Raw genomic sequence first — 15508 nt, 5'->3', positions numbered from 1 at the left:
CAATAGCAAATGCATGGTAAAAGCTGGGCAATTATCATGCACATTGAACATGGTAAGCTTTAATAACGGGGGCAGTTGGACATGAGGTGCTCTATGAATGGGAAGTGGAATGTAACTTACGTGCATAGTTCTGCTGGGAGATTTGAACAGACTGGATTCCAGATGCCAACCTATAGGTGAGAGAGAAATAGTGTTTGGATTAGTATTGGAGGTACACAGCGCATTAAGATATGATCCTGGAATATATTTATATATATTTAACATCTTCACGGTAATCATTTTATAATATGTTGCGATATTTTAAATTGGAACATATAAAAAAAGAAATATATCTTATATATATATATTCTGAAATATATATACACATATATCGATAGATAGATAGATCGATCGATATAGTTCTGACTAGTGGTGCAGCTAACAGCCTTGTAATCTCTTTACAAATAGAATAAAGGCAAACAATGAGACTGAAAACCTGCATAGTCTTAGGAAAGCAAACTAAAGCCCAAGGTTTCTGTATCGCAATACACGTGAAATTCTCCTTAAGCGTAACCATGCAAAACACACAAGGCCTGATCACCAGGCTCCCAGGAAGACTGAAATGCATGTTCTGCGCTACGAGAGGACGTGCAGTAAATCGGTCTAGTCTTGGGTTCCAGTTTTAGCTGGATAGCGTCTCGTTCCTACTTTGTCAGCAGGGTTTGCAAGGTGCTTACTTAGATGGTATTTGATCATTCTGAGCTTGCAGGCTAATGCCACATGAGTCAGTGAATGGAAAGATGAAGTGCTGTCCTCATTCTGGATCATGGAAGATTTTTACCTTTGTAAAATACATTTAGAAGTGGTTTCACATTAGGGAGACCAAAATTAGTGCTAATCGGGTTTGTGAAAACGGACAAAAGAACAAGATGTCTACCTGCTCTCCTCTCCTTCCAGCAGTTTCCTGTAGGTGGCGATCTCGATATCCAGGGCCAGCTTGACGTTCATCAGGTCCTGGTACTCCCGGACCTGGCGGGCCATGTCTTGTTTGGCTCTCTGAAGAGCGGCCTCCAGATCTCCAATACGGAGCTTGGCGTCTTTCACTGCCATCTCCCCGCGCTCCTCTGCCTCAGCGATCTGTGACTCCAGGTTCCCGCGCTAGATGGGTGATGAGAAATGGGTTTTATAGCTTCTGCTGCTGAAGGAGCAGACTGGTGGAATAAACAGTGCACATCCTGCCATACATTTTATAACAGATACTGGCCTTCTCCTTCTGGAGAGCTGTGGAACTTAGGGTTTGTACCTGCAAGGTCGGTCTTCTTTACACTAGTAGGATAGTTCTGGAATTGACTATACTAGCCAGGGACAACTGTCTCCTCTCCAGGCATGAACTGGATGGATTGATTAAGGTCACTCCTGTCATAATAATGGGGATGGGATGGGATCAGACTAGTCCCTTTACTGTCAAAGTGTCGGCTAGCTTGCCCTCAAAATGTCATGCCTCTTAAGCTGGTAACAACACACAAAGCTGCTTTTTCAGGAAGTGTCTTTGAACCTGGTTCCAGGAGACCTAGTTTGAGGAAACTTTACTGCATCAAACCCCAAGTCTCCCCAGGTGTGCCACGCAGTGACCTGAAACCTAGTCTCCTGAAAGCGGCTTTGTGTTCCATGTCCGGTCCTGGGCGGGGTCCTGGGTTAAGCCCATGTTGGGTACTCTAGTTAGCAGGACTGGTAGTGCTGGAGGAGACTCACCTGTCCCTTCACGGCTTCAATCTCAGCCTGAAGCCTCTGGATCATTCTGGTCAGATCTGAGATTTCTGTCTTCGTGTTACGCAGATCGTCTCCGTATTTGCCTGCAGAGGCTGAGATCTCTTCATACTGAAGGAAATCAATAAGAAAATATTTATTAATTTGATAAAAGCCAAAAAAACAGTTATCAGATAACTGGGGCTGTGCACAGAGTGGTCCTTACTGAATAATCTCCAGTGAGTATATATATATATATATATATATATATATATATATATATATATATATATATATATATATATATATATATATATAATATATATATATATATATATTCATACATGAAGGGCTGCAGAAGGGCAAGATGTACACAAATCTCTGGAGACATTTTTTTTTTGCATGTTTTGGCTAACATTGCACAGCAGACTTTCTTTTTTAAACACGGAGGCTAATTTAAATATGGGAACGATTTTTGTGATGGTTCAACACTCGACAGTGAGGAAGGAGATAGGTACTGATGGAAGGGAATTCAGTTCAGGTCGAGCAAAGCTTGTTTTGGGGCGCACTGGGCACTCACCTTGCTCTTGTACCAGCTCTCGGCCTCTGCGCGGCTCCTGGCAGCGATGTCCTCATACTGAGCGCGCACTTCGGCCACGATTGAGTCCATGTCCAGGTTACGGCTGTTGTCCATCTCGACCACGACCGAGGTGTCCTTGATCTGGGCCTGCAGCTCGCGGATCTCCTGTTAGGGTGAGACACGAGGGGGTCAGACAGCTGTTTAGACAATGAGCTACTTATTCCCTATAAACCATCTCGTCCTTTGAGATGAAACGATGGTCTCTCAGCAATTCCAAGTCCCTGACGAGGAACCTGTGGTGCAAGGGCGTTTACTGTTTGAGTTTGATTTGGAACTGCCAATAAATCTAAGCTCAAAACATGTTTCTTTAATTTGGTCTTTCACTAACAAGCAGCTGGGAGCTGTTTTGGCTTGCTGTTTATTCTCGTGAAGCACCCTGGGATACGCTGAAGCGCACTCTAGAAATTTTGGTATGGAATGGTTATCCCCGTATCAACGGGAATCTGAATCTGTACCAGAATTGGGACAATATTAAGCTCCCCCGACTCTAGATATTGAAACTATTCTCCAATGTGACACAGCAATGTGGTTCCCTCTCTCCAGTGTAGCTTTATGTTAATTATTATCAATTCATCATTTAGCAGACTCTTTTATCCAATGTGACTTACAGAGACTAGGGGGTGAACTATGCATCATCAACTGCTGCTGAGTCACTTGCAATAGGACCTTGTGTTTTTTTACGTCTCATCTGAAGGACGGAGCACAAGGAGGTTCAGTGACTTGCTCAGGGTCGCGCACAGTGAGTCAGTGGCTGGGATTGAACTGGGAACAATCTGGTAACAAGCCACTTTCTTTAACCACTGGAACACCTTCTATACAGCGATGAGCTCGACTGAGTCTTCCGGGGGTTTGGAAGAGGAGCCTTACCTCTTCATAGAGCTGCCTGAGGAAGTTGATTTCATCTGTCAGGCTCTCGAGTTTAGCCTCCAGCCCCACCTTGTTCAGGTAAGCTTCATCCACGTCCTGCAGATTTAGAGAGAGAGAGAAAGGAAGAAAGGGGGCTCAGCCGCAGTGCGGAGGCAACAAGGTCCGGTATTCGTCTGGTCGTTCTCATATTGATATCGCAGTACCGTCCGGGGTAAACCAATGCACTCACCTTCTTGATCAGAACAAACTCGTTCTCACACTCTGTACGCTTGTTGATTTCATCCTCGTACCTGTGCAAGAGAAGGGGGGAGTGCATTTAGTACAGGTAGTACAGGTAGGGTTTAATCATGTCAGTACTGAAACGGTTAATAGAGAACTTCCAGATATCAGGTTATTTTATTATTAAATCCAATATTTGTAACCCTTTCAGATATCGTTGTTTAATTATTAAACAACAGTGTTTGAAAACAGTGTTCAATAATGCCCCGCTGATAGTCAATTTATTTATTTGTTTGTTCTGTTGCATTTATTGATGTGGTGCAGCAGGTGGCGCTGTTGGTGCAGAAAGGTTCTGTTGGGGGGGGGGGGGGCAGTACTCACTTGTTTTTGAAGTCCTCCACCATGTTCTGCATATTATTCAGATCGCTCTCCAGCTTCATCTTGTCATTGCCCAGGGAGTCCAGCTGCCGGCGCAGGTTGGCGATGTACGCCTCGTACATGGCGTTGATGTTGGACTTGGTGGTGGTCTGCCCCTGCATTAGGTTCCACTTGGTCTCTAGCATCTTGTTCTGCTGCTCCAGAAAACGGACCTAGAAACGGGGTAAGGGGAGGGGGGAGATTAGCTTTTAGTTAAACCAGCCCAACCCATCAGAAGAGAGCATTTGGAAAGTATTGAAATATATCCTAAAATATATTCTGAAATATATTGAAGCATATATATATAGTTCGGACTAGGAGAGTGCAAGGCAAACAGTAACCTCTTTGCAAATTGACCAAAGACCAATGGAGACAATGAAATTACTCATAGGTTTAGGAAAGCAAACTAAAGTACAAAAACAGAAGCTGATGGGATTATCACCAAAGAGGCTACTAGGAGTCTGATAAAAGTTTGAAGAACTTCAAAGCAGCTATTGTGTAGAGAGTGACAGACAAACAGCGCTGTGCAGCGGAAAAGTCTGGTTAAAATAAACGCATTAAAGCACAAACAAACAATAGCAAAACCCGTTTAAAGTGGAGATGTTCCTCTTCTGTTAAAAAGCTTCTAGGGATGATAATAAGAAACACATTTAGGTTCACTAAAAGTGCGTTGTTTTCTGGTCGTAAGGTTTCTGCACAACAAGGGCGCGGCCCTATATTATTAAACACCAAAGAACTTTAACCCCTATAAGGCATTCATTTAAACTGGGAAAAGGTCAAGAAAAACATCATTAAAAGGATTGTTAACTGACTAGGAGCTGTGGCTTAGTGTTCTCTAGTAGTTCAAGCCAAACGCTGAACAAGGAGAGTCTGTGTACTGTCGGGGTGTGGTATGAGGTAGGAGAGAAAATTGAAGGGTTGCTCAGGTAAATCATTAACAGGCAGCCATGTTGACAGAGATACAGGGAGAAGAGGAAGGCATGTTGAAGCGAATAAACTGGAGCAAAGGCTGTAAAAAGAGCAAAGAAAGACACAAGTCCTACGAAATATCGTTTCCTAATATTCTTGTTCTGGGGAGGCTTTGTAATTTCAGCAAATGCAGGTTCTCTCGGTGTGAGAGACGGCACTGCACTGTGTAACCTGAGAGCCAGGGGGAATGCAGAAAAGACTGAAAGGTCTTGAGCTTTAAAAAGCAAACAGACCCAGCAGGTTTTAACAATCACCAGTCAACCTGGCAGTAACTAGAAAGCTTTAAACAGAAGAAAGGGAAACAGGTTTGCTACATGCAAACAGTCTGGTTTCCGAAGCACGACACCCTACTCCACCACCCTGCAAACAGCAGAGGGAAACCAAAGCTAAGCCTAGAAAACCCCACACTCTTCTTGCGCTTGCCAGCTGGCTTTTCTTTCCTTTGTTTTAGAGAACTATTTTTGGATACCAAAAAGAAATCCGAAACCCGGAATTACTACTTTTAACAGAAGAAAACATTTTCTCCGAACAAAGTTAGGGCTACGGAGCATTGTGCAGCGTGCATTTTGGAGCAGATATCTCCTCTAACCGACTGAAGAACTCCAGTAAAATTACTAAGACAGGAACTTTCTCCCTCTCCCTTTGATACTTGCTCAGTTTCTGCTTTTCACGTCAACGCCCTCTTCTCCTGCTTTCCCCAGTTCTCTCTGTCCACACAAATACAATGCGTTTCGCCAAATAAAACTACCACAAGAATAATCAAACAAAAAGGGGTTTTACTGACCTTGTCGATGAAGGAGGCAAAGCGGTTGTTGAGGCCTTTGATCTGCTCCTTCTCCTGGGAGCGGATCACCTGGATGTTGGGGTCGATCTCCAGGTTGAGGGGGGCCAGCAGGCTCTTGTTGACGGTTACTGCAGTGATGGGGGCGCCCATGCCGCCACCGTACCCTGCACCACCCCCCATGCTCATGCCCAGGCCCATGCCACCACTGTAGGCTGATGAGGAAGAGATGTAACTCCCTCCTCCAGATCCAAAGCCCATGCCTCCTCTAGCCCCACCATAGGCGCTTCTCACACTGAAGCTGGAGCGGACATTGCTGGGCCCTGCATAGCTCGAGCTGCTAAAGTTCCTAGGGCCAGAGCTGGAGACAGAGGAACGGACAATCTTTTTCGTTTGGAAAGACATCTTGTATGGATCTTGTTTTGTGTTGGTTTGCACAAGACGTTGGTGGTGGAGGAAGAGCTAGGCAGGCTGCAGTGCTAGCAGATGAAGGAGGGATGGGGCTATGCTGTTTTTTATAAGGGCTGGGTGCTGGCTAGCTCCTCCCTTTGGTGGAGTCTACCAGAGGGAGGGCACAGAACCTGACACCTGGACCAATCAGAGGGCCAGGGAGTGCTGCACTGGGTCTCATTGATCACAAGAGCAGATTGTTACCTGGCTAACTTATCTTTCTTTATTTCTTTATTTCTTTTTTTCCTTCTTTCTTTCATTCATTCATTCATTCATTCATATTTTTCTTTCTTGTATTCTTTCCTTCACTTTTTCCCTTCTTTCTTTCATTCTTCTCTTTCACTTTATTTAACTTTCAATCTCCCCCTCACCCCTTCAACCCTTGCATTGTGTGTGCCTCTGTTTATAGTATTGTTCGGAGCCAGGCAGATCAAGTCAGAACAACGCTTTGTTTTCTTAAGCTAAGCGCTTGCATACCCATCAGAACAGGTCAGTGTCCTCTGTTAATGCCATTGCATGGTATCTGTTAAAACCTGTCTCTTGTGCTGGTTCAGGGGGGAGGTTGAGATCCTATTCATTTCATAATATCTCTATCCAGGGACAACAGTTTTGCATCACCTAGAATTGGAGGATTGAGACATTGAGATAAAAAAAAAACAAAATGATATTGCAGAAGTCTACTGGAAGCCATAATGGTAGTAAAGTATTTCAATTTAAAAAAAATATATATATAACTTAAGAACACTTAAGAACTTTCTGGTATGTTTATTTGACACGCCCCCTTTGTGTCAATGCAGAATCAACAGCACATTTCATTCAAAGAGTTTTGTTGTGTTTCTCCACTTTGGAGCAGTTTTCCAACCTTCTGTTTACAGTACAAGGTGCTCCAAAGTTCAAGCACTAGAAGTAATATTATATATGGCCAAAGGTTTTCCATCGCCCTGTAGGGTGCAGCATGATGAATAATGTTACAGTAACATATTGAATTGTAGTTTCCCATATACTTCACGAGAAACTGACAAAAATTCGGATGGTCTCCGTTAAATGGGGCGGCCACACCCAGCTGGGCTATCTGCGCCACACCTCATTCTGAATGGGTTCCTCTTTGCTTAAAGCCCTGAAATCAAACAGAGGTAACCAATGTTAACAATGGTTCCCGCGAGGTCTGAATTACTGCCCGGGACGTCCTGTAGAAAAATCAGTTTCATCTGATGAGGGGACTTGAGCAAGCAGACGGTGTTTAAATCTTATTAAGATTTCTATACAGCAATCATTCATGGATTCGGGCGTTTCCAAGGTCCACGGGAACTCCTTCCCTCTCCCCCTTTCCCAGTCCCTGCTTTTTAAAGTTGCTAAACAGATTGCTTTCACACTCCACCACCTGCTTTGAAACTGTGACTAACTTCCCACCTGGCCAGTTAAATCCATTAGCTTGTCTGTTTGTTTGTACTGTGGGTACGCAGGGTCACATCAGTCCAGGCATTAGTTGGGTTTCCCATTCAAAATGTGGATAGGTTGCATTTCAGCATATCTGAATACAAGGAAACACGTGCGCATCTGGAAAATCAATTAAATGGGGTAGGGTTCAATACGCTGGTGCCAAATAGAAGTTTCACTGCATCATTGAATGCAATGTAAAGCTGTGAGAATGCACGGCGAGATGTACAGATCTGGTTAGATTTAAAAGCTGTCAGTGCAAGTCCTATACATATTATCTGGAGTTATTTTGTGACTTGCAAGCAAGTGATAGACAAAGACCTGAAGTTTTGCGTGTCAGATTACCAAACCATTTACACTACTGTTTATAATACCATATATAGATAGATAGATAGATAGATGGATAGATAGACAGATACACAGTATTGACCCCTAATAAAAGCAAAGCAAAGCAAGGTGTGATAAAGCATAGGGAAAGCATGCTAAAGCATAAGCAAGCATTGTAAAGCACAGAGAGGTATGGACAAGCCCATTAAAAAAAACCTTGAAAAGCCATGGTAACTAGATAAACGCATTGTATAAACATGGGATAATGACGTGCCTCTCAAGTCTGTTAAATGGGACTGAGATTAGTACATGCGAATACATGCCATGCTGCTTCATGCAGTAGATATAAGCCACAGCACAGGTCCTAGGTTCAGATTTACAAAGAGGAAGGAGTTCATTCACTAAAATACTTTTAAGGTTTTGCTACAGTAAAAGCATAGCCAAGTACATTAAAGCATAGTGAAAGCCTGATAAAACATTATAAAGAATAGCGAGGCATGGTAAAGCATATTCATGAAACACGGCAAACCAGGGGAAACTATGGGAAATGCGTAGTATAGTCATGGTGAAGCCGCAGAAAGACAGCGCCAAAATACCATAGTAAACTTTTCTAAGTGTATACGTGTATCCTGTAATTAGGGCTTCTGATTTTCGGTTTTTATTAAACTGTATTTCTTTTGTGTGTGTGTGTGTGTGTGTGTGTGTGTGTGTGGGGGGGTGTGTGTGTGTGTGTGTGTGTGTGTGTGTGTGTGTCTCTTTTTAATTGCACATTTTTGTTTTAGACACTGTTAATTGGTCTATTTTTTGGTAGAAAATAACGACCAAGGATTCTCGCCAAAACGTGTTATTCATTTTGAGTTTCTTTCTAGTTGTGCTGCCTTTTAGCCATAAGTTTTATAGGACTTGGAAATCTCACGAGCCCTGGGTTTCAAAACTTCCCTTGTTTGGGTATATTATTGAAATGTCACGGTGCCAGGGGTTTGAACAATCAGACTCCCAGTAAATCTACTCTGCCCTGCCCACACAGCCTGAAAAAATCACAAGCTGGTCTGGGGGTTCACTAACATGAGTTCATGCAGTTATACAGGAGGAACAATTCATTCAAAATCCCGCTGCCTTGTGATTTAGTGTTCTAAACCGAGGGGGCTCCGGAACGCAGCACCGGGTGCAGCAGGGCTAGTGCGAGTTTCAGCACATGTTTGTTTTAACTCTAGTGTCAATTATAACTCCACTGCCGGCATATTCAGTAGAAAGTTTGGTCTTGTTTTTGGTCTGAGTTTCTGACCAATCGATTCTTGCATTCTCGAGGGGCGTTTTTTCTGGGATGAAACTGAAAAAAAATAACGCAGGCGTCTCTCAGTATTCCATCATTTTAGCAGCTTGGGAAGATATGCTTTGAAGTGAACGGCATTCCTTTTGCACAGGACTCTCACAAAGCTTCTGAAGCCCAGCTAAGAGGAGCCGGAATTACACTTAGACACTCAATACTAGCCCCTGTTCCTCACTGTTCTGCAATGATAAGGCATGTCTTACTTATTTTGTTACTAAGCTCAAAAATGAATTGCTGTAATTGGTCCAGTTTCATCCCTTGTAATTACCACAGTAACAGCACAGCAAAGTGTAATAAAGCACAGTGAAAGTGTGGTAAAGCACAGGTATTCCTTGTAAAGAATAGCGAGAGCTGGTAAAGCATGTTAATAAACAAGGCAAACCAGTGTGAACGATGGGAAAACTGCAAACAAATACTAGGTACTGTAGATGCAGGGGTGGAAACAAAACTCCTGTTGCATAGCAGTTACAGTCATTTCAGGTTTTGCTACAAGCTCGATTAGCCACAGTGTATAGTTAACAAAGTCAGTTGTGTTTTACAAAACTCACAGCACAACCGGGAATGGATCAAACTGCTATGCAATGGGAGTTGTATTTCCATCCCTGTGTAAGGTGCCAGCAGTTTGAACATTCGGGCAGATCTGCTCTGAATGACCTCACTGCACTTCTCCTGACAGCATGGGTACATCACGCATGTGAGTCTGTTGCTTTACTAATAGAGACCTGCGGTTGCAAAGAGGGAGGGACACTTTATTAAACAGCTAACTCCTGGCTCCTGATCATTTTAATAAACTTAACTGAGGGTGGTTGTGAAAGCCAGGACTGTTTCAGCAGGGCTATGTTCACTGCAAGCCCTGGAAGTGGGATCTGGGGATAAGGGGGCACTGTGCTACAGGAGATCTGCTTCGTGGAGGCTAAAGATCACCTGGCACTGATTTAGGCTGGAGTAGTTTGCCCTGGTCTGGGCAAACTGTGCAAGTTAATTCCCTGGGCTGGTTAAAGACCTCCAACCTTGCAAGCAGCCTGTAACCTTGGTCACAGCCAAGTAAACACGCAGTGACTCTGCATGACACTCTGCATTGTTTTGTAAAGATGCTTTTGTTGTCTGAACGAACAATTAGGACTACAATGGATCCCTTGCATTAGCACAACAGGGGCATTGTATTCTGTTTGGAAGAACAACACTGGTTATGCAGACTGCAGGGCTGAAGCACTGCTTAAAGTGAAGTCTGTGTTAGTTTTTATCCTGAGCACTGTTAACAGTTTTCCTGCATTTGTATGATCCCAGTGGAATGGAATTTGCAAGGTCGTTTTTTTTTTAATTTTGTTTTTGTTTTGGTTCTTTGAATTGGCTATTATTAAAGATTAATCTTTAACCCTTCACCCCAAGGTTTATTTTTACGGTGTTTTTTTTTTTTTTCAGTAACGATTTGAAACTTAAAAATGGTCCTGCAAACTTTGATTGTATTAAAAAACATGTATTTTAAATTGCAACAATTCACAACAAAGTGGTGAGAATGTGATATGCCTTAAAAAAAAGTTCCCCATATTAAAAGCATAGCAAAGTGCAATAAATCACTGTGAAAGCATTGTAAATCACAGATAGGCATTGTAAAGCACAGATAAGCATTGTAAAGCACAGATAAGCATTGTAAAGCACAGGTAAGCATTGTAAAGCACAGATAAGCATTGTAAAGCACAGATAAGCATTGTAAAGCACAGGTAAGCATTGTAAAGCACAGGTAAGCATTGTAAAGCACAGGTAAGTATGGTAAAGCACAGACAGGTATGGTGTGGCAACATGGCAAACCATTGTAAAACTTTGAGAAATGCATGGGAAAACAGCAAAATTACTGTGCAGATTTATTGTGCTAAACTTCTGGCTAAACTTCCCGCTTGGCACAGTGTGTGCGCTCAAAAGAGATTAGAGAGAAGTTCACGACACCATCTGGCTTTTAAAAGCTCTAAAACATTTGAGCATTCTCTCTGCCTATTATTTATAAAGGTGTTTTATTACAATCCGGGGTATTGCCCAAGTGCTTTTGTGTTACTTGGAGAAAAATCTTTCAAAACAAAACTTTTTTTCAAAAAGTGGAGGAACAACTATAAAAAGAAACATGGGCACAGGGGGAGAAAAAGAAAGCTGCACCCTCAGCACAACTTAACTTGAAATCTGAAGCTCGGTGCATGCAAAAGGGCTGCAGAGCAAGGTCACAGCAAGCTAGCGCTGCACACCCAGCAGATTCCACAGCTATCTGCCTGCTGGTCGCTCTCTGACCTTCAGAACTATATTTCTTCCTCGAGATAGACAGATGCCCGTTTCCACAGTGCGGATTGTGGAATCAGGGGTGGAGCAGGGAGGTGCTCAGATCAGTTCCAGATGAGCTGGGCTGGAATGAGGTGGCTGTGAATGCATGCTTTGTATTCCTCTGTTGAGGGCAGGAGCTGAAAAGGCTTGTCTGCTTGATTTGTAGGTACATTTCTTACTCACCTGCATCATTCACGCTGCATCATTCGGTCCACCGCACGTTCGACGCATGAATGAACAAATAGGTCCAAAATTGATTTGCCCGATTTGCTGAGCGACATGTGACGCTTAGCAGAGTCAGCGGTCAGAATTGCAGGAGATAAATAATTCAGTTCTAAGAAAAGGTCTCTACCGGTTTGTGTAACTTGAGCAACGACATGCATTGTGGACCCAACAGCAACATTTTCGTACGAGGTTTGAATAAAGAAATATTTGCATTGAGTTTTCAATAGCGAAACTTGAAATCTTAGACAAAACTATCAACTGGGTTTAGAAAGCAACGTGCAATTCTGTGGCAACAAAAAAGACCCAGTGTATCCTTTAGCATGTAAATATTAATTCTGTATGCCCATGATCCAGGTAACCATGCTCAATTCAAACAGCTATATGTGGTTTCCCAGGCTTATATTATCCTATGCAGGTTCTGTGTGTTAAATCATTTTACAATGTTTATTGTACCCTTCGATTTAACCAAATTAGTCTCTTTCATGGTGCATCTTTTGATGCAGAGCCAGTGCCTTCTTAACACCCCAGTGTAATTAAATAATTTGTAACAATTTGGTACGGATTATGCACGAAGCTGACTATACAGGTTTGCTGCAAGACGAAGGAGGTGGAGAAGGGAGGAGGATAACGTAATCATCGGCTCGGGGTGACATCATCCTGGTCTTTCCAGTTGAAGATGAGGTAACGATGGTGAGGTCACCGCAGCTTGGGAAGGAATGGTAGTGATCTCAACGCTAAGCAAGTGATCAGAGAGATTACCAGCTGGGGCAAGAGGGAGGGAGTGTCTCGTTGGGGTGCCGTCAACAAAACAAAGGATCCCTGAATCTTCAATCTGTAAAACTGCAGCAAAAAAAAAAAAAAAAGCAGTTCTGATCGAGGCAGCATGTCATTTTTAGTAGCGAGCACTGATTAACTCCGAGTTTTTTGGCCCCCTTTTCTCATGAGGTTGAAGGCATGCTCATTTTCCTCTTGAGACATTTAACTGCTTGTTCAGAAATGTCAAATACAAAAGCGTTCAAATACAGATGCATCAAATGGAAGAGGCTGAGAGCGCAGAGTAGCAGGCTGTGATGGGTTCACCTCCCCTGTTCTGTTTCAAAGGACTCTTCCCGGTCCTGTTCAATTCCACATTGGATTTGCAGTTTTACCATGCTTTCCTATGCTTTTAGAAGTCATTGAGAAAGACTTCTAGTCGAGATGTTTGTCACTGAATTTGAATAAGGATAAGCACACTTTTTTTTTTTATTAAGAGAATACTTTGTAAAATAAAAGCAAAAATAGCATAAAATATCTCGCTGTCCTGCTTTTTTATTCTAATATGCTTTACTGTGCGTTTATTACAGTATGCTATTTATTTATTTTTTTTAAATATATAAAGTAAATAAAACAAAACTATGGAAGGAAAAAAAAAGATCATGCTGGGCTTTAGCTTGGGGGGGGAATATTCTGAACAGTCTCTGAATCTGTCTGGAGGGGTCTGCAGTGTTTTTCAATTGGATTACAGAAAGTTTTCCTGCGTTTTGCACCCCACTCTGTGCGTTGCTACGGCAACCAGGTTTTCAATGTCTCCACCAAGCGTTGTCTAATGTGTTCTGACAAGAAAGGTGTGTCTGTGTTTGTGTGTGCGTTGGGGAGAGGGGTAAGGGGGGACCAGGTGTGAACAGATCCACATTTTTCAGCTTATCCAGAACAAACACATCGCTGGAGTCAAACAGCTGGAATGTTTGTTCAGTTGATTCTAAAGATAAAATTGTTCTAGAGGATTGGGTTTACCCAGGTTCTCTCAGGAATTTCTTGAGTCATGTTGATGTGAAATGCAATCAATGAGCCAGGTCATTAGTCAGAGTTTTGTGAAACAGAAGGAACTCACCCCTAATGAAGTGGGAAGTGGGCCAGTAGCTGGTTCACCCAGTTGTGTGCAGAACTATTACTCAATATCAGAAAAAAATTTGATTTTAATTTTATCAATTTTTTTTTTTTTAGCATTTCTAAAGCCGGTTTTATTTCTGTCCAGCAACTTAACGTGAAAAAAAACCAAGCGTTGCCACACAAATCTGTCAAATGCCCTTCCATCGGCTCTCGCTAGGGGGCAGAATCACGGGTGCATCTAGTCTAGTTTTGTAGACTAGGCACAAGATGGGTTTGTCTGGATGTGCCCTCGTTTTGCTGTTAAACTGACACCCTGAAATGCTGAAAACTACCAAAAGGCGACATATTTTTGAAACTCGGTAGGCAACATGTTACCAAACTTTTGTTTTATGGTAGAAATACCAAGTTCTTGGGGTGGGGTTGAAAGCTTTTTGAAATGGGTCCCCATCACTTCCTGAACCATTAAATAAAGTTTACTGGGATTCCTTTTTAACACCAGTATGTTTCCCTGAAGAACCAGTAGCAGGGACAAGCATTGAGACTGCCAGTTTTAAATTTGTTGGAAGACGTTGAAAAATACTTTTTCAGTCGCTGAACTTATTAAGATTCTTTTAGTATTTTAACTAGTGACTGTTTTACTGTTCTAGTTATGGAAGAACCAGTGGCAGTCCAGAAAATCACCAGCGTTGCACAATGGAACTGGAACAAATATTGCAATATCATTTAATATTTTAATAAGGTATAATAATGCAAAAAAAAAAAAAAAAAAAAAAACAGTGTCGACATTCGCTAAGTGTGCAATACTTAGTAGCTTCAAAGAGAGGGATCTGTCAGTGCACAAACTTGCATGTGCAACGAAATTTAAGAATGCATCTCTCTCTCTCTCTCTCTCTCTCTCTCTCTCTCTCTCTCTAAATGGAGGGCCTTGTCCATTTATGAGTCCCTTTTTTTAAATGCTTCAAGCGATCAAGAAAGTATATATCTGATGCAGGCTGTTCTCTCTCTCTCTCTCTCTCTCTGTCTCTCTCTCTCTAGTCACAGAAACAAAGCCAGGGTAGTTCCTAGCAACTTTTCAAACAGTGTCGCTTTATATGTGTCTACTTAAAACTGTTCTTTCATGTTTCAGTGAACAGCACTATACGCTGTTGTGCACACAAAGGTGTGGTGGTTTATATAACCCATTCATTTAAGGCGCGCAGCTCTATTTCAGATTGTAAATTGCTTGTCTTTTCATTGTCTGCTTCTCCCCCTGCATACTTGTGACAATACTGACCTGAACTGTGCCCAACTCAAGCAAGGGCGCGTCTCTGACTAACTGTGACCATTTGTTTACTTAGCCATGATCTTAACTGTCAACTCCTACCACCGTAGTTCTAAGGAAATGGAGGCAGCATCTAATAATGTAACAATAAAACTCTGAAACCTCGCACCCAACGTGTGTCATTTTTACCAGTGGTGTGTCAAAGGATTATACAGAGCATGTGATACCAAGGATATACTCACTGCTACGAAAATATTTGGGGTGAACGATTTTAAATACCAAGCTTACCAAGTTTGCTTTTCCTTTTACAAAGCTGAAGAAGGGCTTTTGTCCTAAATCTCCTAAAATGAATGATGTTCCTAAAACAAATGCATGAAGAGATCAGAACAGGGGGAAGTTAGCATACCATTATAAACAGTGTTGCTCAAACCACTGCACAGTGCACTTACGGATTGACTTTTACAGTTTAATTAGCACAATATTTTATTGCAATGTGTATCTACACTTAGTCATCTTTAGTTATTACTTCACTTCACTTCATAATGAATTATCCAGATATGAGAATTACTTGATGTGCCTTTACAGCTACAGGAAAATGTTACCTGACTTTACAGTGACAGGGTGAAAAACCCCTCAGAGGTCCATTGTGTTTATTTTCTGTATCTCGCTGATTGATTTTGTACC

The 15508-nt window shown here is 42.2% G+C and overlaps 1 protein-coding gene across 1 annotated transcript; it reads right to left on the bottom strand.

The window, feature by feature from the left end:
• Positions 1 to 64: 64 nt before the first annotated feature.
• krt8 (keratin 8) lies at positions 65 to 6118 on the bottom strand. The gene is made up of 8 exons (XM_041241713.1): positions 5622 to 6118; positions 3833 to 4041; positions 3462 to 3522; positions 3233 to 3328; positions 2306 to 2470; positions 1732 to 1857; positions 917 to 1137; positions 65 to 170 (listed from the first exon to the last, which is right to left on the bottom strand). The coding sequence occupies exons 1-8, from the start codon at positions 6021 to 6023 to the stop codon at positions 92 to 94; spliced, it is 1359 nt and encodes a 452-aa protein (XP_041097647.1). The 5' UTR covers positions 6024 to 6118; the 3' UTR covers positions 65 to 91.
• Between the last annotated feature and the right edge of the window lie 9390 nt (positions 6119 to 15508).

Source organism: Polyodon spathula, unplaced genomic scaffold (assembly GCF_017654505.1).
Source record: "Polyodon spathula isolate WHYD16114869_AA unplaced genomic scaffold, ASM1765450v1 scaffolds_810, whole genome shotgun sequence".
Lineage (NCBI taxonomy): Eukaryota > Metazoa > Chordata > Actinopteri > Acipenseriformes > Polyodontidae > Polyodon > Polyodon spathula.
The sequence above is the reverse complement of the archived record's forward strand: the minus strand, read 5'-3'. Positions and strand labels throughout refer to the sequence as shown.